The 25,311-nt window shown below is 40.7% G+C and overlaps 1 protein-coding gene across 5 annotated transcripts in view; it reads right to left on the reverse strand.

Annotated features, from left to right (window-relative positions):
* LOC127432571 (cAMP-specific 3',5'-cyclic phosphodiesterase 4D) overlaps positions 1-25,311 on the reverse strand; it is a 255,863-nt gene that overhangs the window by 99,672 nt on the left and 130,880 nt on the right. Inside the window, exon 1 of one of the 5 annotated variants that reach the window (XM_051683818.1) lies at positions 22,431-23,624. The exons of the other annotated variants lie outside the window; for them this stretch is intronic. Within the exon in view, the coding sequence (XP_051539778.1) occupies positions 22,431-22,516 (86 nt within the window). The 5' untranslated portion in view covers positions 22,517-23,624. Of the gene's footprint in view, positions 1-22,430; positions 23,625-25,311 lie in introns of those variants that run through there. 5 annotated transcript variants of the gene reach the window in all.

Here is a 25,311-nt window from a genome sequence, read left to right on the forward strand (position 1 = left end):
TAGGGACGTGCACGAATATTCAACATTAGGTTTACCGTTCGATGCGCCACTATTCGAATACAAAAATCACTATTTGGTTATTCTACACATGCAATAGAGGCCTTCAACGCGACCCGAACTCATTGAGTTCTGACAAACTGTTGGGTTGTCTGTCCGGGTTTGGGTCAGTTACTCTGTGACTGTCCTAGACTGAGTGAGGAGAGTGCCCCACCTGTTTTTTGGCTGTCAATCATTTTCCGCACTCATGTGTGGCTGGATCCCATTTACACCTGTATTTATCTCTGTCCACTTGAGATCGGATCACCCAAAATAGATGTTAACACAAAGTGTGTCAGATAAAACACTAATTTACGTTATGTTGCTAGATCTAACAGATAGAGACAGATGTAGATAGAGTACAAAGAGCAGATCTTGCCTCGACAGGCAGCTGGCTAATCCATCTGGCACTTTTCACTAATAAGTTAATGGAGGTGAATTTAATCAACTGTCAGGGGTGAGTGACAGTCTTAAGGTAATGTCAATACCCCTGACAACAGCTTCCTGACTGATAAAGGAGTTCTTAGAAAGAGCTATGCTAAAGAAAGAGCTAAATTAGGAGTGCCTGTTGAACTGAGGCATGTGAACAATAGCCCTCTCAAACAACTTTGTCTTTTTGAGGGCAATAACCGTAACAGTTATGACCAGCTGAACAATATAAGAGCTAGTTGACAGATGAAGTTATTCTCGCCTACTTACACAAGGTGGTGGGGGTATGTTACAAATCCATGCTGTTGTTCAGCCCTCAAGGAATGAAAAGTTAGCACTGACAAATAATTCAAGTGCATCCAGATGTAACAAGGGAGGCTAAATCGAAAAATGCCAGTGCTTTTGCATCTTTGGGAATTGGACATCCTGAAAGATCAGCATGTCCTCTCGTGAACGCACAAGGCTTAGGTCTGTTGACCCAGGATTCTTTTGGAAGCAACACTGGACATTTTTGCTTAGATCAAGTTAACTGGTCTGTTTCAGCACGGATCTCATCTCACCCATGCTGGACTGCTGATAAAAGAGCCTAATAAAAAAGATCCCTCCTACGGTTATGTGGAGTCTTCACTGTATCCAAACAGTGAGCACCTATGTGTTTCTTCAACTCCCAGGAGTTGGTTTTTATTAAAAACAGATGTTTGGTTTTTTTTTCTTCATATTTTAGGTCTTCAGTTTTCAGAAGAATTTCTTTCTTCATCATTTATTTTTGGTACTTTTAAAATGCATTTTATGTATAGATTTTACTCTTTTTTTTTCCCCCATCCCAGAACCAGACTTTTAATATTAAACTGAAATGAAAATCCTTTATAAAAATAAAAAATATTACATGTTTAAAACTATGATAATCTGAACAAAAAATTAACTAAACAAACCATTTCAATATTTGTTGTGTGAAAAAGATTTTTCAAAAATGTCGACTGTTCAAAAGTGCCGTCATTTCCACCACACTAACAAAATTGCCCATAATAAAGTCCACAAAAGTGTCAATGAAAAGCATGCTTGAGATATGAGACGAGTGATGTTTGAAGAAAACAAAGAATAATCAAGGCAAAATCACTTGTGAGCAGAGTATTTTCATACTCTGAAAAGTCTGAAAATAGTTTTAAATGATGTGTATTTAGAATACAAAAATGTACTGACAAATTTTATATCTGATTTAAAATATGTTCTTTGATCGTAAACTTGACCAACCGTTTTTGAGATTTCAGTGTTCCCCCATTCAAGTAGATAGGAGCTGCACTGTCATGACTGGAAATAGCCTCCCGAGAGCGTTCCAAAGATGGCTGACAGTGGACTGACTTGCTAGAAAGTCTTTGGCTCAGTTGACAGCATTTGTAGCATAATTTTGGTTACCACAACAAAAAAAAAAACATGTAAACTCATCCCACGTTTACATAACAAAAAGCAAAAAATCAGGGTTACAGTGAGGCCCTTAAAATGCAGATCCGTAAATGCTAAAATACTCACTGTTTCAAAAGCCACAAGATGTAAACCTTATACATGTTGACATGATTTAATGTGATAAAATCAGGGATTCAGCACTATGGGTTGTAATATTGGATTTAACTTAGATAAATAAGGTGAAGCAGCTTTAACATATAATGTTTACATCTTGCAGCTATGCTTTAGAAACAAGCTGTATTTTAATGTTGAAGAACTAGCTCCATTCACTTCCATTGTAACTGTGTTACTGTGACAACGATTTCTGCATTTTGTTAAATAAACAAGGGACAAGTCTAAATTATTCTTTTCTGGTAACCAATATTATTCCACAAATGCTGTTGATTGTTCAATACAAGTTCAATCGACAGCATTTGTTGGATACTGTTGATAACCAACAAAAAAATAATTTTTTTTCAACTTGTCCCTCCATTAAAAAAAAGAGAAAAAAAGAAGAAGCAAAAATTGAAGTTACAGTGAGGCACTTACAATAGAGGTGAATGGGGCAAATTTTTGGAGCTTATACTAAAACAAAAAGCACTTATTAATTAATCTCTTAAAATTCATGATATGTTTGAGCTGTAAAGTTGTTTAAATTGTCGTTTTTTATTAAATTGTCATGACAACGAAGTTGTAAAATTACACTTAGTCTAAAATGTTCCTCATATAAACCTTTTATTTTTTTCCTGACATCTGCTATGCCTAATTTGCCATCAAAGGCTGTCAGTTTGACTTTCCATTTACCCAAGATGCTCTACTTATTAGAGGACAGTGGTGAAGACGGATGCCATTTATGCTGTAGATGTAATAAAAGGGATACATTTCTTTCTAACGGCAGGTTTAATTAGTGACTGCCATGAGGCCAATCACCTGGGATGCGAATTACTGGTGGCGCATTCTGTCAGCTTCAGCGTCTGGGATTCTGTCATACTCTGTCTCGCTGCTTTAATGATTCTCTCCATGGGAGACATCAGTCTTACTCCCTGTGCGCATCTCATCTCCCAAACCCGCTTGGCAAGCACATCGTAGACAGTTTGGAGTCTTCTCATTGAAGTTGCCATGTGGCACATTTTTGTCATGGATGACACAATGCGCTTTTAACCGTTTGTCAGGTACAATTTACAGATATTGAAGATTTTCTCATTTAACAGATTATTAGTAGCCTTATTTTGTTTATAACTAAAGTGTGATATTTTTGCAACATTAAAATACTCCAATCCCAGCTTAATGCGCAAAAAAAGTTAGCCATTTGTAGATTGATTTTCACAAAAGTATAAAACACTGTGGCGCTATGTTGGCTTGAGCATCCCAACCAGCCCGACAAATAAACATTGGCTCAACCAGTGATGTGAGTTTGAGGAGGGACTATCTGTTTGTCCAACATATGGATTTATACAAAGCGACTTAAAAATGAGGAACAGCAAGCAATTTGTCATACAGAAGTCAACTATTTCTGCAGTACTGCACTGCAAAGTTCTCAGAGTAGTTGGAGTGTAGAAGCTAGCACAGAAGAAAGACTATAATGATATATTATGTGACTTTTAATGAGCTAGCTTGCACATTCCTGAAAAAAAGACATGTTTAAAAATGATGTACTACTAGTTAGACCATCATCATAAAATCATGAAGATATACTAAACATACACATACACTTTATTTTTAAGAAATTGTATTAACCTCACCATAGCAAATTTTGCCAGTTAGCCAAACTAATTGCACTTACTATTTAATTATTTAATTTAAAAAAATTTTTTTTTTTTTTTTTTTAAATTTGTCTGTCTCTTTCTACTGCACTAGCTTTTTTCCTTTTCAATCTACACTGGAAAATTGCCAGGGTGATACTACAGTTCCCTGTCTGTCACTTACTTGACGTTGTGTCGATGTAGTGACACTATGGGTTCGATCTTGAGAGCCCCAATCACCTTTGCTTAAAATAGAAAAGACCAATGAAAATTGCCGAGTGGAATTTGCATGCAACTCTCCGCCCCGGACATACGGGTATAAAAGGAGATGGCGTGCATCACTCATTCAGATTTTTTCTTCAGAGCCGAATGCATGTTGTGTTTGTCCTCTCACCTTTCGATACGCTGCTGGATTCTTACAGCGCATATCAGCAGTCGCCCTCGCACGATCGAGTGTGCCCTGGGCACTTCGGCAGCTGAGTCTGCGGGTGCTAAAAGAGTATATTCAAGAGAGTATATTTCCTTCTAAAAGAGCTTGCACAAATGCTTGCCGTCTTTTTAAAGATGTCATGGTAACGACAGACGCCTCGAGCTCTGGAAGGGGCCCCGACTCCTATGGCACATCAACTGCTTAGAGTTGCTGGTGGTATTGCTGGCCCTGAGGAGGCTTCGGCCGTTGATTCAGGGCAAGCATGTGTTGGTCCGAACCGACAATGGACAGTGATCATAGCGTACATAAACCGCCAAGGCATTGTACGCTCGCGTCGCATGTCGCAACTTGCCCGCCGCCTCCTCCTTTGGAGTCAGCAGACCTTGAAATCTCTGCGAGCCACTCACCTTCTGGGCGTCCTCAACCATGCAGCTGACGCGCTCCCCCGGAAGGTAACGCTCCGCGGGGAGTGGAGACTCAACCCCCATTTAGTCCAGCTGATTTGGGAGAGATTTGGGGAGGCACAGGTAGACCTGTTCGCCTCCCAAGACTCCTCTCACTGCCCCCTGTGGTACTCCCTGTCCGAGGCCCCCCCTCGGCATGGATGCCTTGGCGCACAGCTGGCCTCGGGGGCTACGCAAGTAGCAGGTCTTCCGCCAGCAGTGTTAGACATGATCACTCAGGCCAGGGCCCCCTCTACGAGGCGGCTGTATGCCTTGAAGTGCCGTCTTTTTTCGCTAACTGGTGTTCTTCCCTTGGGGAAGACCCACAGAAATTCGCCGTCAGGTCTGTGCTGTCTTTCCTCCAGGAAGGGCTGGAAAGACGGCTGTCTCCCTCTACCCTGAAAGTGTATGTGGCTGCCATAGCAGCTCACCATGATACACTGGACGGGAGACCCTCATGACAGCGCAACCTGATCAGCAGGTTCCTCAAAGGCACGAGGAGGTTGAGTCCTCCTAGACTGTGCCTGATCCCCTCTTGGGATCTCTCTGTGGTCCTACCTGCCCTACAGAGAGCCCCCTTTGAGCCACTGGAGCAGGCCGAGCACTGTTACCAGCGATCGCCTGGAGTTTGGGCCGGCACACTCTCATGTGATCTTGAGACCCTGGCCCGGTTCCGTGCCCAAAGTTCCCAACACTCCTTTTCGGGACCAGGTGGTGAACCTGCAAGCGCTCCCTTCAGAGGAGGAAGACCCAGCCTTGTCGTTGCTGTGTCCAGTTCGCACCTTGCACATATCTGGACCACACGAAGAGCTTTAGATGCTCGGAGCAGCTCTTTGTCTGTTTTGGAGGACAGCAGAAGGGGAAAGCTATCTCCAAGTAGAGATTAGCCCATTGGATTGTGGATGCCATTTTCCTTGCATACCAGTCTCAGGACTTGCCGTGCCCCTTGGGAGTCCGGGCGCACTCCACTAGAGGTGTTGCATCCTCCTGGGCACTGGCAACGGGGGCCTCTATAGCAGACATATGCAGAGCTGTGGGTTGGGCTACACCCAATACCTTTGCGAGGTTTTATAACCAACGCATAGACCCGGTTTCCACCCGAGTGTTACGCGGTAACAGCAGGTAGACCGGTCGGCCGTTTGGGTGTACCGCTTGCATTGCGCCTTTGCCCTTTTTCAAAAGTGATAATATGCACCTTTTTGTCCACAACAAATGTTGTTCGGTGATAAATTCAGCGGAGGAGTAACGCCACCAGGCCCAGTACTCATGGTATTCCCCTTTTTCAGGTGAGCCAGTATGCTCAGGCTCAGTGCTCCATGCATGGTGATTCCCCTTGGTAATCCCGTATGATGAGTTTCCACTGTTTGGTTCCCCTTAGGTGAACTCTGTGTTTCCCCTCGTCAGAGCTTTCTCTGCCTCAGCCACTGTGCTGCACACCCTCTCTGTAGATAGGGTACTCCTGTGGTATCATTCCATATGTGAACTTCCCCGTTGGTAAGTCCATGTGAGGTATGCTCCACATGTTAACCTCCCTCTGGCAGGATGTGGTCTCCGTAGTGCTCTCCTTCCTGGAAAGGGAAGAGCACTTCCCAGTGCTATTCTAGAAAGTGCTCGGTGGGAGATTGCTTAACAGCAAATTAAGAAAGGCACCACCGGTAGCCTACTTGGGTAAGTGCCTCCTCCCCCCTTAACGGGACTAGGGAGATGCCTTACCTAACTCGCTGGAAGATCACGACATGTTTGAGCGCTCGCTGCGAGGCACGCAGCAGCTTGCCCTTGTCCACTCTTCCGTACCTTGTGGCACGGTTCAGCGCCTGCGGCGTTTCCTATAGGAACCCCTAGTGTGACTACATTGACACAATGTTGAGTGAGTGACAGACAGGGAACGTCTTGGTTACTGATGTAACCTCTGTTCCCTGATAGAGGGAACGAGACGTTGTGTCCCTCCTGCCGCGGTGCTGAACCGGCCGCTGACATGGCCAGGACTCTCTATCGGCGCCTCAGCATAAATCTGAATGAGTAATGCACGCCATCTCCTTTTATACCCGTATGTCCGGGGCGGAGAGTGGCATGCAAATTCCACTCGCCAATTTTCATTGGCCTTTTCTATTTTAGGCAAAGGTGATTGGGACTCTCAAGATCGAACCCCTAGTGTCACTACATCGACACAACATCTCGTTCCCTCCATCAGAGAACAGAGGTCACATCAGTAACCAAGATGATATTGGTGACTTTTAATACATTTGCAAAGTTATCAAAAATCTGGTTTTTGCTTTGTCATTATGGGGTATGGAGTGTAGATTGATGTGAAAAAAATCATTTAAAGCATTTAAGCATAAGGCTGCAACATAACAAAATGTGAAAAAAATTAAGGGGTCTTAATACTTTATGAATGTACAGTATCTCAACACCAACTTTGACTTGAGCCAGTCTACTGAGGCCCCTGGTAGGTCCTATGAGGCCCTTGAGGGTCCCAGTTAAATCTTGGCACCATAAAATCATAGAGATGGGCATGGGCTCTTTTGACTTAGTAACATTTTGCCATGGCAAATACAAGTCACATTTTCTTGTTATCTAGTTATCTATCTAGTTATTTTTGCAGTTTGGTTTGGTGACACTAGTGCATGGTGCAGAAATACACTTCAGCTTTAATATGATTCCATCAGCCACAAATTTATTTTTGAAGCATTTCTATTTACAGACAATGAGAAACAGAGCTAAACTGTGAGGCACAATCTATTTTTGAACAAAATTAAAAGCAGGCAACATGAAACAAAGAGAGACCAAGGGTATTTAAAAGAAAAACATTATTTGAAGTCCAAATAAGATTAGGTCTCATCAGGAGGGTATATTCTTTGGCATTATGTCTGGTGAAAAGACCACCTGTGCTCCGATTGAAGACTAACCGAGAACAAGAGAAGGTCAAGCCACCTCATACCCTTAAATATCTTCAACTGCGTCAGTGGTAGAGCACAGATAACAGTGTAGAAAACATGTGTTTCCAATACACACAATCATCCAGTATGCAGTATCCAGTATAACAGCCAATCCACCTACCATTAAGGTGAACATACAACCTGCCACTGTCCTGAGATGCTTAGACAGACATTTCTTAAGAAACAGTTGTCCATTACAAAGATGAATATTGTCACATTTAGATAAAATGTATTTGAAACCTGGCTGTTTAGAATCAGCTAAAAACAAGAATCATCTTTGTGCTACCTAATTTTTTTTTTTTTTTTTGAAGCAATAACATTTTTGGTGTCTCTTCTGTAATGGGCAGGTTTTCTTCACTGCAAACAACCAAGTTTTATTACTGAATATTTTTTTTTTTTTTTTTTTTTTTTCAGTCAAACAATCTAAACCTTCTTAAAACTTGACCAATTTACTTGAGAATAAAAATAACATAAGATATACAGTAACAAGTCATGTTTTCAGAGAAATCTAACAAAATTTTGTCATGTTAATGCTTCTAACAAGAATAAAATGGCCTATGGGATAAGAAAAATAAACTTGATTAATAGGGAAAAACGTGATTTATAAGGAACTTTTTTTTTCTTCTTGCTTTAACCCTAGAACGCACATGTTGATCGAAAATGACCCAGCGTCTAGTTTTTAAGACACAGAGTAATTTTTACATGAAGCTGTATTTCTCAATGAAGGTGTCTTCTATCATGTGAACTGTCTTTTGTTTTGTATTTTGTTTAATATTTTTTTTAATTATAAGAGAATTTGCATCACTACCCCTAGAATGCATTTGTGGGTCGTATATGACCCATATGCATTTCCTATGGTATTCAAATCATTTCACACTTGTATTATTCTTGTAATACATGGATTGGTTTCTATTTCTTATGTAATTAAATATATGTTAAATACCATGTTCACGTTCATCTTTATGTGCAGTATGCAAGTATAGAAAGTTGTCTTTCAGCCTATGCTAACTGTATATCCAAAGTGCTTGAGATTACACCTATTACAGGGACAGTCCTCATAGAGCAACCTGAGGTTACATGCCTTGTTCACATCAAGGGCACAATGGTTATAGCTTCTGGACCACTTATTTGTGTTTGAACCTACAACGTTTCTTTTTTTCAATATGCCTCAACACTTATAACAACAAATATAGCTACATAGAGCAGAATACTGTAGAAATATAGTCATACACCAATATAGAGTACATAATGATGTCGTTTTATAATAATAATAAAAAAATGGTATTCTAGTCCATATAATGTTTGTGTTTGTGTAAGTAGACTTTTTTTTTTTTTTTTTTTTTGCAGTTTAACCGTTAGTGTGCTCTTGTTATTTGGTCATAAACTACAAGTCCAAACAGAGCACGCATAGTTCCCTATCTGTCACTCACTCAACATTGTGTCGATGTAGTGACACTAGGGGTCACTCTTGGGAGCCCCAAACACCTCTGCTTTTTTTAAAAAAGGCCAATGAGAATTGGCGAGTGGAATTTGCATGTCACTCCTCCGGACATACGGGTATAAAAGGAGCTAGTATGCAACCACTCATTCAGATTTTCTCTTTGGAGCCGAGCGGTTGTATTCAGTGCACTGAATTCAGTTCCCTCCAAAGACGCACCACAAAACTGCTGGATTTACGGCGCATTTCAGCGGCTTCTCCCCCTCTGCACCCGTGGAGTGCAGAGAACGCCCCTGGGTGCTTCGGCAGAGCGAAAAAAAGAGAGTATATTCTAAAAGAGTATATTTTCATTCACAAAAAGAGCGGCAAACACGGAACGGCTTTTTAAAGATGCCTTTCCGTTTGTGTGTTATTCCTGGTTGCGGTCGTTATCGCTCCACTTCTGATGGCCACGATCGCTGTCTTACGTGTCTGGACACTGCCCACGCGGAGACATCGTTCATGGATGAGTCATGTCCTCATTGCGAGAACATGACCATGGCAATGTTGCGATCGTGGTTTGCTTTCATAAGAAAGCAAGCCACCCCAGCGGCTCCTCGCACCAGTCTTTCTACCTACGGGTTTGAGGCCGCGTCGTTTAGCACTGGGGGCTATTTCCGGAGATTCCCCTCGTGGGACCTCTCTGTAGTCCTTCGGGGTCTACAGGGAGCTCCCTTTGAGCCCTTGGAGTCAGCTGAGCTTAAGGCACTCTCTTGAAGACTGCCCTCCTGACTGCGCTCACTTGCATCAAAAGGGTAGGGGACCTGCAGGCGTTCTCTTTCAGAGAATCATGCCTGGAGTTTGGTCCGGGTTACTCTCAAGTAATCCTGAGACCCCGACCGGGCTGTGTGCCCAAGGTTCCTATGACCCCTTTTAGGGATCAGGTGGTGAACCTGCAAGTGCTGCCCCAGGAGGAGGCAGACCCAGCCTTGGCGTTGCTGTGTCCGGTGCAAGCTTTATGCATATATTTGGATCACAAGCAGAGCCTTAGAAGCTCCGAGCAGCTCTTTGTCTGCTTTGGTGGACAGCGGAAAGGAAGTGCTGTCTCCAAACAGAGGATTGCCCACTGGGTCATTGACGCCATCGCGATGGCATATCAGGCTCAGGATGTGCCACCCCCTGCGGGGTTATGAGCCCACTCTACCAGGAGTGTTGTGGCCTCCTGGGCCCTGGCAAATGGCGCCTTTTTGGCAGACATCTGCAGAGCAGCGGGCTGGGCAACACCCAACACCTTTGCGAGGTTCTACAATCTCCGGGTTGAGCCGGTCTCGTCCCGTGTATTGGCAGGCATGAGCAGGTAAGTTCCGGGACAGCTGGCTGGGTGTACCGCTTGCGCATAGCACCTTTCCCCTCCCTTGAGGTGAAGACGTGCGCTCTTGACTCCCAGTCGTGTTCACAGACTGTGATCCCTGGATGACTTTCCTCCTTATCCCTCTGGCAGTTGAGTTTGCGGAGAAACTCGCTGACCGGCCCAGTACATACGCTAATGAGACCCTGTACTGTGGTAGGTGCTGCACATGTGCTGGTTCCCCGAAGGCGACCCTATGTGATAACTTCCGCAAAATCATTTCCCTGTTGGCACACTGCGTCTTCCTTGGGCAGAGGCCCTCTGCCCCCAGTCGCCATGCTCTGTAGAAACTCCTCCCCATTTGGGTTGGACCTACCATGGGACCTCGCCACATGACATATTTCCGACAAGACTCGGTAGACCATGTGACGTATTCCACTCAAAATCTCCCTCTTTTTGGACAGGGTGTGGTCTCCGCGGTGTCTTCCCCTTGGGAGGGACCCCTGACGCAGACACTTATGGCTCCCAGTCAGTTAACAAATTCCACTCTTTTTGGTGAGAAAAGAGAGGGAAAGAGGCCTCGGCTGGGCTAGCCTGTCCCTATAGTTGGGCAGTCGACTTGTTCCTGATGGACTGTTCGACGCTCATAAGAGCGTAGGGGGAGGTTACATGACGGCCTGGTGAGCTGGCTACGAGGCACACAGCGGTCTACCCGTCACACACCGTCAGTTCACATAACACAGTTCAGATAGTTGTGGCATTTTGTATAGGGACCCCTAGTGTCACTACATCGACACAACGTCGAGTAAGTGACAGATAGGGAACGTCATGGTTACTTTTGTAACCTCCGTTCCCTGATGGAGGGAACGTGGCATTGTGTCCCTCTTGCCACGACACTGAACTACCTGCTGAAATGGCCGGGACCTGGTCTCGGCTCCTCAGCACAAAACCTGAATGAGTGGTTGCATACCAGCTCCTTTTATACCCGTATGTCCGGGGGAGTGGCATGTAAATTCCACTTGCCAATTCTCACTGGCCTTTTTTCAAAAAAAGCAGGGAGTTTGGGGCTCCCAAGAGTGACTCCTAGTGTCACTACATCGACACAATGTCTCGTTCCCTCCATCAGGGAACGGAGGTTACAAAAGTAACCATGACGTTTTCTACATGCCAGTGGAGCAATGCAAATTTAATGCTCTAAACTCTTTTAAATTCTGTGCCATTGGCAATTTTTATCATAGACCTTTTTCACACTCCGGGTTTTGGAACGGGGAAGTAAACATTTGCAGGATAAACTTCGACAGCGGTGAATGGGAGAGAATGGGAGATCACAGTAAATATTATTTTCACTTACCCATTTGCTCCAAGACCAAAATAAAAAATCCACTATTACGTTTGAATGAATTTCCAGAAGAGGAAACAAACAGAGAGTGGTGGATTAAGACAGTAAAATGGGTGAAGATGCCAAATTTACTGTCACTCTCTCAGCAGCTATAATCGAAACCCCTTCGCAGCTGTGGTAATTTGTTTTTTAAAACTAATGCCAGGGTAATATATCACATCATAACGTTATAAATTTACACTCAATATTTAAAAATTGTATAATATTAAATAATTATGAGATTTACACTGCTAAATAAAGTGGAAACATAGCAGTCTGTGAAAAAGGTCCATTACAAAGGAGAATGATTTTCCAGTTGGACTTGCAAATTATTCATCAAGATGGACATGAGGACACGTACAACCATGTGAACTGAGCAGAGCTCCCCGTTCAGCCTGAGGCCACCCTCATTTGCACTGTCAATTTCAAAACAGTTCTGGCGCTAAATCTTCAGTGGGCCTTTCCGTCAACGCTGCAAAGTCTAATCCCCGCAAGCACTCACAGTGCAGTGCATGTTAAGCGCGGCCTGATTACCGCACACTGGCGTATATGTTTGTGGTATTAGTACATGGCTGAGGTAATGGGTTTAGTCATTTGGCCATTTGAAGTGCATCACGGTGATGCTAACCCTAATCCCATCAAACACAGCCGCTGTGATGTCAGTGACCACTCCTATGCGCTGTGAGTGTCCATCTATACGGGATGTCCCAGGGATGCCCTGTCTCAGGGGTAAGCCTGGGAAGATCTCCAGACGTCACAAGCTGCATCAGCTTAAGTTAGCATTGAGGAGTGCGTCGTGTCTGCCATAAGATTACTGCATCTTACTCTAAGGTCTGCTAGCACATGAAAAATGTAATTTGAGAAATATATTATGTCATATGTTTGAATCAATACTATAAATGTAAATATTCAATGTGTAGTCTCACAAACAAGCATCCAGGAAGCAACTTTGAAACTGTGAAAGAAGTAGGCTCTACTACAAGCTACTAACAAAAAATAGTTTATTGTACTGAAGCTACTTAAGGGGGCAAAATCATACAGATTAATAATTCTGAATGTTATCAAAGCCATATTTTCCTGGCAGGTTTTTTTAACTAAGTCATCTCAATTAGAGTGAGAGCATTAAACTTTACACCAAAAGTCACATTAAATACAATCAAAAAAATTCTAGAATACATTGTTATTTATATAACAGACAAAAACAGATAGGGACAGCAGCATTTTACCATATATTTCACTATAAAAAGAAGACCTAGAACTAGGGATAGGAATTGTAAAGAATTGAACAATTCCGGTTCTGATTTCTCATAATGATTCCTTATCGGTTCCATTAACGATTCATTTAGTTCTTTTGGAAAAAAAATATTTAAAAATAAAAACAAAATTCTTTTTGCAAATTCTTAATTTTTATTGAATGAATTGCGGTTCAATATGTTTTTACTTCACTAAAAAGAAACGGCTAATAAGAGTCATTCGTTTGGGAGTAATGCTGTATGAGCTGTGTACATTCAAAAGAACCAACTCGTAAGAGTCATTTGTTCGGGAATCGAGCTGCACTGTTCGCACTGTATGTTTTGCGCTGTAGATTCAAAAGAAATGACTCATTAGAGCCATTTGTTCGGAAATCTGGCTAAAATGGTTTGTGCTGTAGATTCAAAAGATCCGACTCGTAAAAATCATTCATTCAGGAATTGGGATACAGTTTGCGCTGTATATTTGACACTGTAGATTCAAAAGAACCAACTAATAATCCTTTTTTTTTCTTTTTTTTTCGGGAATCAAGCTGAACACTGTTCGCACTGTAGATTCAATAAAACATAATGACTCATAAGAGTCATTTGATTTTACTGGAAAAGCTACACAATATTGAAAATAGCTGAACTACTCTCACAAACTACTCTGAAAAACATAGTTTATTTAATAGTATCGCTACTCAAGTTAGTTACTCCCCAACACTGTCACAAACTAAAGCCAGTAAAGTATTAAATATTTTATTTGCTTTTATAAGCCATTGAAATCCCCAAAGCCATGTCTAATTTTCCTAAACCCATGTTCAACTAAATAAGCATTTAGAAGCCAGTATGTTTGATCACTACAGTCTCCAGTACTTTAAATGAGTAATGCATTGAACCCCAGTGGATGAAGGCGTGTCAAGCTGCCTCGCTGGATGTTGCTGCTCAGATCTGCTGATTCAGGTTGTGTCTACACTCTGAGCAATATTAAATAATAGCTGCTGCCTCTTCGATCTGACACCAGGATGATGCAGATCACAGTGGTGGATGAGGCAATGCAGTGATGTTGCACTGAAAGTCCAAACCCCTCTTCCATTCCCACAGTAAAGCTGTGGAAAAGTCAGTCCACTCTGCGGCCATCTTTGGAACACTCCCTGGCAGGCTGGCCAGCTATTTGCAATGTAAACAAGCGGCATAAATGTACAGCTCCCATCCACTTGAATGGGGAAAGACCGAAATCTCCAAAATTTGGTCAAGATTACGCTCAAAGAACATAATTAAAATCAACAGTAAGATCTGACAACAATTGTATCGTTTTGTGCATCACGCCAAAAAAGCTATTTTTCAGGCTGGTTCAGCTAATGCGCATGCGCATTCTCGAGTTGACTGTATCTAAAAGGGGATTAGCTGTTTTACCTGTAAGGCGGGACTTCCTTTTCCTTTTCTACATCCAGTAGATGTTAGTCATGTTAGCAGTTTAAACCAGTCTACGGTGAACAGTTTCTGGGTGTGGGTTATTTGTAATCTACGGTGACAAACACTTTGGAGGCACAGTACAGCTCAAGCAGATAAAAGTAAATATTACAACATGAAATGAACCATTACAAAACTACTACGTTGGTACAAGAACAACTGTGTTTACAAAAGTACAACTGGGTGGCATGTTACTCTATGATTGATTCCGAAACAGAAAAGACTGTTTAGATAATGACACAGCCCTGATCGCTACTGGAAAAACCACAAACAAAACGAGTCAAAAGGAACTCAAGGTAAAAGACCACTGCATACTAATAAAAAGACACAATTAACTGAATACAAATACCTGAATCCAAAATTCAGAATTTTCACACAAAGACCTCAGGAACCTAATCATTCAACTGTACAATTCACTTTCAATGCATCTTTTTTCCACATAATAAATGCAAATGGTGACTGAGGTTAACATTCTTCCTAACATCTCCTTTTGTGTTCTATGGAAGAGAGAATGTCATAAAGGTTTTGGCAGGAGATGAGGGTGAGTAAATGATGTCAGAATTTTCATTTTTGGGTGAACGATCCCTTTAAGCTTAAGTCTAGAAGTAGGTGTCACCAACTGCTGTCCAATGTGACGGCAGAAAGTCCTGTAACATCGGTTTGTCCATTACTGCGAGGGCACTCAAGCAGAGACGTCCACTCTAAGCTCACCACTAGTTAATCCCTCATTAATTTGCAGCATTTCTTTGTTGCAGTAATTGACTGAACCAATCAGTGACTTCATAAAGGCGTACGGCAAGGTCCAAAGGTCATTCAAACAAGCTTACCCTGTCTTTTTTAAGTTATTCAGAGTTCATTTCAATAGATAATTTGCACTGACTTTACAATGTAGCACATTAGCATGCAACCTCCCTATAAACATTCCCTATAAAGTGCTCGGGAAGAACCTTCCCGAAACCACACATACAGTTGAGAAGCTGTGCCAACATTTTTACTAAAATATTCTTACACGCCTCATGGCAGTTCATGGCAGTGAAATATCCACTGAGCGGTGCTAAAAGGGAGTTGAATTTTCACTAAAAAATATGAGATTTTAGTTAATGCTTTATTGATTTTTAATAAAAAAACCGACCTCCCTACCATGAACCTTAAACTTAAACCTAGCCGATAGTGTCCAAAAAAGCAAATGTGAGAAAAATGCAATCGCTGACACAACCATGTCATTTTGTGCTGTTTCTATGACACTTCGAGCTCACGTGTAAACTCGCACCCTGGTCCTTTGCATCGCAAGTGCAACTCTCTATCAGTTGAGCTACCTTGCAATTTGGTCATGCTCGAGCAAGCTTGTAAATACAGTTGATTATGTAACGCAAACTTTCAATGTATCGCCATACAAGTCATGCGCTATAGTAAAAGTGTTTAGATGTTATAAAATAGCATTGTGTGAGGAACAGGGCGAAAAGTAAGGGTGCTTTCACACTTGGTTTGATTGCTTGGACTGAACCAGAGTCCGTTTCCTCCCCCCTCCCCCTGCCGGGTTCTCTGTTCACATCATATTTTTTGGGTCCGAACCGCAGTCCGATTACATCATCAATGTGAGTACAAGCGGCAGCTGATTACCACTGTAACAAGGCAACAACTCAAGAAGACATCAGCTTTGTTGTGTTATTAAAGTATTCATCTTTGGGGACCTGGGTAGCTCAGTGGAAAAAGACGCTGGCTACTACCCCTGGAGTTCGCTAGTTCGCTAGTTTGAATCCCAGGGTGTGCTGAGTGACTCCAGCCAGGTCTCCTAAGCAACCAAATTGGCCCGGTTGCTAGGGAGGGTAGAGTCACATGGGGTAACCTCCTCGTGGTCACTATAATGTGGTTCGTTCGCAGTGGGGCACATGGTGAGTTGAGTGCGGATGCTGCAGTGGAAGGCGTGATGCCTCCACACGCGCTATGTCTCCATGGCAACGCGCTCAACAAGCCACGTGATAAGATGTGCGGGTTGATGGTCTCAGACACAGAAGCAACTGGGATTCATCCTCCGCCACCCGGACTGAGGCAAATCACTACGTGACCACGAGGACTTAAAAAGCGCACTGGGAATTGGGCATTCCAAATTGGGTGAAAAAAAAAAAAGTATTCATCTTATTGGATTTACCACCAAAACTTTACATGAACAAAACGACAATTATGTTTGTCTGCCACGGATGCACTGAATGTGCTATGATATGAAGAATTAGCATTTGTCTGCCACAAGCCCTCGGATGCGTTGCAAGAGATGTTAAGAATGTGAGCTGTTCTCTGAAGGTGATTTATTTGGACACAAGCTGGTATGAGAAATTCATTAAACCACAATGCAGCCTGCAAAGACACGAATCATACATCATCAATAGCGATTCACTTCCGCGATTTGGTACGATTGCGTTCAAACCACCTTTCAGAAAACCCAAGTTCAGAAAACAGTGTTCACACCACCCAAACAGCGTTCACACCACTTTTGACGTCATTCGAACTCAGGTGCGCACCAAAAGTGCTAGTGTGAAAGCACCCTAAGCATTTATGAACTGATAATCTGTCGTTTTACTCATGATTTGTGTGAAAGGGTTCCCTTTCATTCATTGTTCCCTTCATTGTTTTCAAAATCATTTCTACAGGAAACTTCCACGAAAATGTAAAAATTATTTTGCAAAAATGTAGGTATAGTAGTGTGATTTGATGAGACCAGGTAGGATACATTTAATGTATTTGTCTGTGTGTGTGTGTGTGTGTGTGTGTGTGTGTATAAGAGACATACATAATACTGGGGATTATGTTGTATTGTTATTATCACAGTATTGATAAAATGCTTAAAATTCTTGCTTTTTATTGCCTGCAGGCCTGACATGTGCTCTCAATTATTCAGCCATAGAGTTCCATTAAAATTATTCCCTGTGCAAAACACAAATCCAAATTCATTTCAGGCACTTGATGAATGTGCTATTTCAAATTATTTTTTTCTGTATGTCTGTCTGCCTGCCTGCCTGCCTAGTTCCTGATTCGAACTCCACCCTGTTTGTAGTGTAAATCCAGAAGTGTCTATGGAGAAATTTGATTATTTAAACTAGCTTAAATTTGGCATTTTATAAGACCACTGGTCTTCCTTAAAACAACCAACATCTGGTTAGTCTTCAGCTTATTGGCAGTAAAAAACAGGTGAACATTTGACACATCCCTAACACACGCACAAAGCATGACTTGTATGTGTTTGCTTCCAGTCCTTACAGAACAATCCTTTCTTGCCATAGAGAAAGTGACCATGTTTACATGGACACCAAAAATCTGTTTATTGCGAGAATACATGCTTAGGTTTGAAATCGGTGTATGGGTTTACATCAGCTGTGTTTGCGGCTTTCTTTTTACTCCAGTATACATGTGGCTAAGTCAGTAAGCAGCTTTCTTCACCGCTATGTAATGTCCCTGCGACGCTTGTGTAAATAACAAACATGGCATCCGAGGAAGACTTCACTATTTTATTCTCTCTTTATTTCCAGATATTCCAGAGTTGTTGGTGTGTTTGTTTTCATCCAGACCTGCAGTGGAATTGCACTGCAATAGTGGGGTTTCCCTCTTACGTAAAACTCCAGGATTCTCCCAGTGTACAGTGCATACATGTGAACGTGAGGGACAGTTGATATTTTATGTTGGTGTGTACTTTATAAAAGTGTATAGTTTATAGTGTGTGTGATTTTTTCTCTATTCTCCCAGAAATGTTGAATTCTTTTAGCTGTGTTGGCTTGCTGTTTTGCTCCATCCTATGACATTTGTTATCCGGTCTGTTCACACACATGCGCACTCCTTAAAAATCTGTATCAACACTGCTAATGCATTTACATGACCACATAAGCCGCATTCTCTGGGAGAAAGCCAGGTGTGTTGAACCGCTTTCTTTTAATCCCTTAAATGGAGTAAGGAAATCGGTGTTCTCGTTTACATGACGTTTCAGAAAGCTGCTTTCAGCAAAAACCCTGGAATAAACCATTTTCTTAAGTGCATGTAAAAGTGCATTTGTATCACTGTAATTTGATCATGGCGAAGAAAAATGCATGTGTCTGTTGTCTGTTTTCCTTGCAAATATTTAAAGAAGTGCAGTTGGTATGAGTATCAACTAAACCAACATCAGAGGTTTGTTTAATGTCATTAGTCATGTGCTTGCCCCTGAAATGCTTTTATGACATCTCTGTTTAAGTAGTGACTAAATGTTACTAAATGTTAGAAAGACAATTTTCTAAAAGTAAGCTAAACTAAAACATTTTGTTAACTTTAATAAAAACTAAAAATAGTTAGATATTGTTAACACTAGACAACCTTGATAAATGCATTGGTGGTTAAATATATTTAAATAATTTCTGTCATCATATTAATTTTGGCAGCCCTAAATTACAAAAAGTTGAAGTAATATTAATCTAAATATACTGGGAAAAACTAAATTGAAACAAGAAAACAGGGTGGGGGTGGGTTTGTAAACTAAAACCATAACGAACAGTCACAGAGTAAAACATAAAGAAAATTTTAAAGGATCAACTGAAAATAAAACAGAAATAGAAACTACAGTAAGTACCAGACTAAAATTACCCTTTTTCACTATGTGTACTGAGTGTAAATGTATCCAAAAAAAAATTAAATAATTGTGACTGCAATTATGGCTACTGCAATTAACTAACTGTGAAAAGTAAATTACATCATACCATTTAGATCTAGTCCCATCACAACATCAAGGGAAAGAATTGATAAATATGTTTTTTGTCATAATCGAGTAGCCCCAACAGTGGAACCCCTGCATGTCAGGTTGTGTTGCATTCTGCAGTCTTCTAAAACATGTTCCACTTTTCAGCAATTTATGTGCCATGTTAACTTTCCTGTTACCTCATTTATCACTGTTGTAAAGCAGCACGTCAGAGTAATACTGTTACAGATGCCGCAGAGCCTCATGAGAGAAGCAATGCATGAAACCCAAAGCATGCTGTTGTCACGCCTGAATCATTGCGGACCTGCCTCTGCTATAGTAGCTCTGTTTTGTTTCACTGGCTTTCCACATCGAGGTGATGACACCAGAGCCTGCTGTTCATACTCATGTGTCGACAGGAGTTTTGTCTAAGAGGTCTTGTGACACCCCAAAGCCATGAAGCCAGAGCCTGTCAATGTGGCTTTACCATCCTAAAAAAAGGTTGTGGCCGCACACGTAGCGTGGAACACCCAAACAAGGAACAAAACCCATTTGAAATAGTCCTACATTGTCTATATTTTACTGTATTAAACTGATTGACCATATTTCATGGTCTCAAAAGAGGGATAAAAGAACATTTATTTTCACAATATGTCATCAATAAGTATCTATCAGAAAGACATAATGACATATGAGAAATTTATCAAGGTTTGTGATCATTATTGTGAAAACGAACATAAAATGAAATATTACATGTGACATGCTCCACCAATTTGAGTCACTTTGTTTTTTTGTTTTTTGCACTGAAGTGAAAAGGAAAGTCTCAGCTTTCTAACGGTAGAATTATTATATTTCTACTCAAAACAATTGTTGAGATTAGGGGTGTTCCGATTGATCGGCCACCGATCGGTATTGGCCAATGTTCACATCCTATGACTCGATCGGTGATCGTAATTTGGCCGATCGCATAAACCGATTGCTCACGTCGCAAAAGACGCGTGGCTCCTTTAAGACTTCAGCAGCACTGTCGTGGCAACACGAAGCATGGGGAATACTGGCATAGTGTTGTAAGACAACAAACTTAATTCAGCAGTTAATAATGATGCACTGGGAGAGGTATCGGGAATATGAAAAGCTTGTACTGTACTGTTAATGTGGCATTTCACACACGATAAGGCAAAGGGAAAACAGTGCAAGCTGTGAAACGGTCCTTATTAATGTTCATGGCGGCCGCTTCTCAGTCTCCGCCTGGCATAGGCATCTCCATAATAGAGTTACACAATGTGGTGTAATTCAAATATCTTTATTAAATATCTCCCGATTAAACGGCTTTAACTCTAGTAGCACCTGCAGAGATCAGAAACATGCCCTCTTTCTCTGCTTTCCTTTCATCTCTTGCCCTCATGAGAGAGCACGTGTTCCCCTCATTAAAGTTCAAGCAGCAACAAGAGAAAAATAAACTAATAATACATTCATCCAACTAAATGAAAAGGCAGGGAAGGAATTTATAAATATAATAATTCTTTATACAATATTAAGATATCATAATATAATGTATTAAATATAATGCAAAAATAAAATAGAAATAAAATAAGGAATAATAATAATTATATGAAATAATGACAATGAATCAATAACCAAAAATGTCACATTAAGTTTATTTGCACCTATGGGTTATCAGTTTGTAATAATTTTTTTAAAAGCCTTTTAAACTTTTTTTTTGTCACCAAAAACTATGCAAAATGATATTACTGGGAAAAAGAAAGTTCAATTAACAGTAACAGTGTGCAGAAAGCTTACATATAGCCAGTTATGACAGAGTTCCTGATAAAAAGGTGAAATGATCGGTATCGGCTGTAAAAATCCTGATCAGAGCATCCCTCGTTGAGATATAATCATTTAGATGATGGCTGACATTATGATTTAAATGCTTTCCTTTAAAAAATTAAAATGTTTCTTGGACAAAGTGACTAAAAATAATGGAGCAGGTCACATATGTTCTTTGGAGAACCAACCCTTAATATTCTCTGGCTTTGTGCAAAGTTTATTCTCTTTTAAAAACCATATCCATTTCTGTCACGTTTTGAACGCAAGTTCATTTCATGATCAAAACTGGAGAGAAACTTGTCTAGACTGACAGTTTTCCAAACCGGTCTCAAATCTTATGAGTTGTTTGAACAAAAACATATATCGCTTTTTTTCTTTAAATAAATGAACCAAAGAACAGTCAACACTGCAATAATGTTCTTAATCAGTATGTTTGTCCTTTTTTCCAGTAAAAATATTAAACCATCCTTAAAATAAGATATATTCACTTGACAAGCTAAATGGCATTACATACTAAGTCTTGTTATCAGAGAAATATGGCAACAAAAAAAAAATACTTTATGCTTAAAACAAGAAAACAAAATCTGCAAAATCTTGAATTTAGTTTATTTTTCTTACCCCATTGGCACTGTTTTTTTGTTTTTGTTTTTTTCAAACAGATTTAAGCATAAACCTCACTCATTTTAGTTAGATTTATCTCTAAACAAGACTTTTACTTGCTTGCCAAGTAAATACATCTTGTTTTAATTTTTTTTTTTTTTTTTTTTGATATTTTTACTGAAAACATGTCAAAAGTACTTATTAAGAAAATGTTTATTTGCAGTGTAAGTTTAACTCCTTACCCAAACCCTAAACCTAACCCTCATTTTAACAGGAAAATCACGTTTACGTAACATGGAAGAAATACTCGGGTTAGAAAAGTGCTGATGGAAGCGTCATTTGTATTGCAAAAATAAATGTGGAATGAGTAACAAAAATTTTTCACTGGCATTTACATTCTTTAAAAGAAAGGAAAAGGAGGATAGGAGGATAGCTAAAATGTAATGCCTGCATTGTATCAATTTGAAATTCTGTTCTTGATTGGTTGCTCTGTGTGGAAATAAAAGTCGTACCTTTTCGTAACTTGTAAGATATCTTATGATTTCTCATGAGAAGTGAAATTTCATGTTTTTACCTGCAGATGGCACGTCAGCAATGCTGGGATTGCTCAAATTGCTTTTGTTTTGATAACAGTGCAGCAGGCAGTACCAACAGGCCAGAGTCCTGTTGTAGCAGGTGTAATTTGAAGCAAAGGCCAAATAGTGACCCTTGTGGAGACCAAAAAAGCCTTCCAGATGAGATTACAAACAAGATAGTCTGTTCAGCACAAGAACTGACACCTCTTGAAGTATAGCTCACCACATGCACTCTTGCTTTACGCTGACATTTGCTTCAACATTTTTATAAATCTACAAGCCAACATGTAGATCCTCATGGGTTTGGTGTGTAAACAGGCTTGAAATACCTTGTGAGCCTCCCCTAGTGTCATTAGTCAAAACTATGCATTCACAAACACAGACCCAGCCATTATATTCTGTCTTGTGTGTTGTTTTTACTGACGACTCACCATATCCAAGAATGCCTTCGGAACGGGAAGTTGTTGACGTGCATCATTTTTTTCTCTCTTCCTGTGCAACTGCGGCCAGTCTTCATTTAAGCAAAGGTTTGGTTTGGTTGGCTTCTCTCTCTTGGAAATGAAAAGCTCTTATGTGGCCCTTGGGATAGCCATTATACCCTCTACTTACATACCTCCACTACATAAATGTGCTCCAAGCATCTCAGCAACAAGAATTCTGTCCAAAGCGGCACAAAGAACATCTTCTCTGGTCTAGTACTCCATGGAAGAGTCCTGAGAAGATGCTTTAAGCATTTAAACTTCTATTTAGGCAGTGTGCATAAACAAAACGTTAAGGCAACTTGACGAGCATGTCAACAGAGAATGTCAAAGGGTTATTCCATAGTAGTAGAGCAAAAACAACAAACAAATCGTAGCACGAGGGTCTTTCCACTGCCTTTTATGTGGAATTTGAAACTCATCAAGGTAAATCCTCATTTTGAAGTCTTTTTATTGACAACTGTTCCTCATGTGCGTTTTCTCCAAGGCATCCAAGGAAAACGCTTCATTTTGATGATAGATATGCAAGCGTTTGACTCCAGGAAACCATAATATTCCTGGCTCCATGGAGAGAAGGATGACAGATCCAATCCGGTCAGGTGGGCTGTGGTTGTCCTCAGTATTCCAGTCAAGTCCTGGAATTATTGATGGTCGAGGTAGCACACATTCCCTCCAAAAAAGTAAGCACTCCACTCATCACAAGCACCGTCTCAGCTACTGATCCTCTTAGTGCGGACAGCTCTGATTAATTCAGCGCTGTTTGCTGAGGGAATGGGTGGAGTAGCCGTAAGGCATGAGATGTAGAGGAGAGAACATGCCGAGTGTCATCTTAGGGTTGCCTGCTTTTTCCTGCCCTGTTTCGGCTGAATGATCCCACAATCACGGTGCAGCGAGAAGCCAATTAATGCATTCGAGGCAGCCTTGTAGCACGTGCTAAACCTCTCAGAGTCACCATCGCATGTCCTGCGTCGTCTGTGCTTGGGCTCTGTCACTATAATCTCCAGGGTGCTCTTTCTGTCGCTTTCTCGTTCTCCAGCCAGTACAGCAGCATTCCCGGTTCTTCTCTTGCAATTGTCTGCTCTCTTACTCTGCTGCAGCGCCAGCCCTGGGCTGTACAGGGTGTGTGTGTGTGTTTGTGAGAAACTGTGGGACTAGATGTCTGTGTGCAAGCGTCAAGGGGCCCCACAAGGGAACTCTGACCGGCCAACGTTGCACTGCGTTAAATAAAGCCCACGGCGTGACAGCTGGAAAAGCCTGTTTCTGCAGCAGGGAATTAAAGCTGATGACAATATTCCAAAGGTCAGGAGCAATGACAAGTATGATATCCAAACAAGAAAAAATTAAAGACTCAAAGACTTAAAGGGATAGTTCAACCAAAAATTACAATTCTGTCATCATTTATTCACCCTTGTGTCATCAAGGAGATCTATTTACATAATATCTCAACTGTTTTTCCTAGAGAGCAATGAGATCAAAGAGCAAATGGAGACTTCTGGTTAAGTCTGAAAATGTCCCAGTACTTCCGACTCAAATGATAGAGCATGTGCGTGCTAAATGAGTGGAAATTTAGCTATGGTAAGATCATATATATTATACGCATTCTATCTGCAATTTGGAACAAAAGACAACCAGAGATTATTTAGCAGAGATGTGCCACTTCTACTGAAATGACTGGGAGAAACTGGAACGCTCAACCAAGTAGCTCTGAGTGCTCAACGGTCAACGGATGTAGAAAGGAAGTCCCGCCTTACAGTTAAAAGAGTCAATCAACTTTTAGATACAGACATCACCTGTCAATCAACTCTAGAACGCGCATGCACATTAGCTATTCAAGCCGGGAAAATTCAGCTTGTTAGCGTAATATGAGGTAGATACAAGTGTTGTCAGATTTTACTGCTGATTTGAAATATTTTCTTTGATGGTAATCTTGAGCAACCGTATTTGAGATTTTGGTCTTTCTCCATTCAAGTAGATAGGAGCTGCATTGTCATGATTGGAAATAGCCTCCTGAGAGCGTTCCAACGATGGCCGACAGTGGACTGACTTGCTAGAAAGACTTTGAGACAACTATGTTTGTGATCTCTAGGATAAATATGTTTGGGCGGTGGGGGTTCCCATGTTCCGTACGCTCCGATGACGTCATCATTGACTTATCACATATTGTATTATCCAACAGCATTTTTCCTCCATATTGTACAGCCCTATCAGGGCCAATTATTGACCAAATAAAACCATCTGCATATCGGCCATAAGCAGGAAAATGCTGATGGTTTATTTATAATTAATTATGTAAATGAATGCGTTATATAAAGTATAAGAAAAAAAAATTTCTTAGTGTAAAGAAATACCTACCAAAAGAAATCTGAAAAAGCATGTCGAATATGCATAATGTTGTAATGTTCTATCACAATATGAAATATAATTTCTGTTGTTTAGAACCACAAAACAGAATTGTATTTTTTTTTTATCTTTTTATCTTGTATTTATATTTCACCATGACTCATGCGTTCAACAGATCCAATTCATGTTAAATGGATATGTATTGTTTGAACAATAAAATAGCTTTTGTACATCACTGTACATTTTTTAAGCATAATTCCTAAGCAAAACACTAATAGGTGAGTAAGATACAAAATATCTGCATCAGTCGACAGTTTTTTAGATAAAATCGGTATTGACAATTTATTTTTTTATTTTTTATTTTTTTATCTGTGCATCTATACTCTTTCTGCGTGTCAACAATTGTCTAATTTGCTTCTTTTATGTGTATTTTTTTCCAATGAAATTTAATGAGAAGCAAAGTTGAAAATAAGAATTCTATCAGGTCTCCTGA

This window comes from Myxocyprinus asiaticus, chromosome 42, assembly GCF_019703515.2.
Source record: "Myxocyprinus asiaticus isolate MX2 ecotype Aquarium Trade chromosome 42, UBuf_Myxa_2, whole genome shotgun sequence".
Classification (NCBI taxonomy): Eukaryota; Metazoa; Chordata; class Actinopteri; order Cypriniformes; family Catostomidae; genus Myxocyprinus; species Myxocyprinus asiaticus.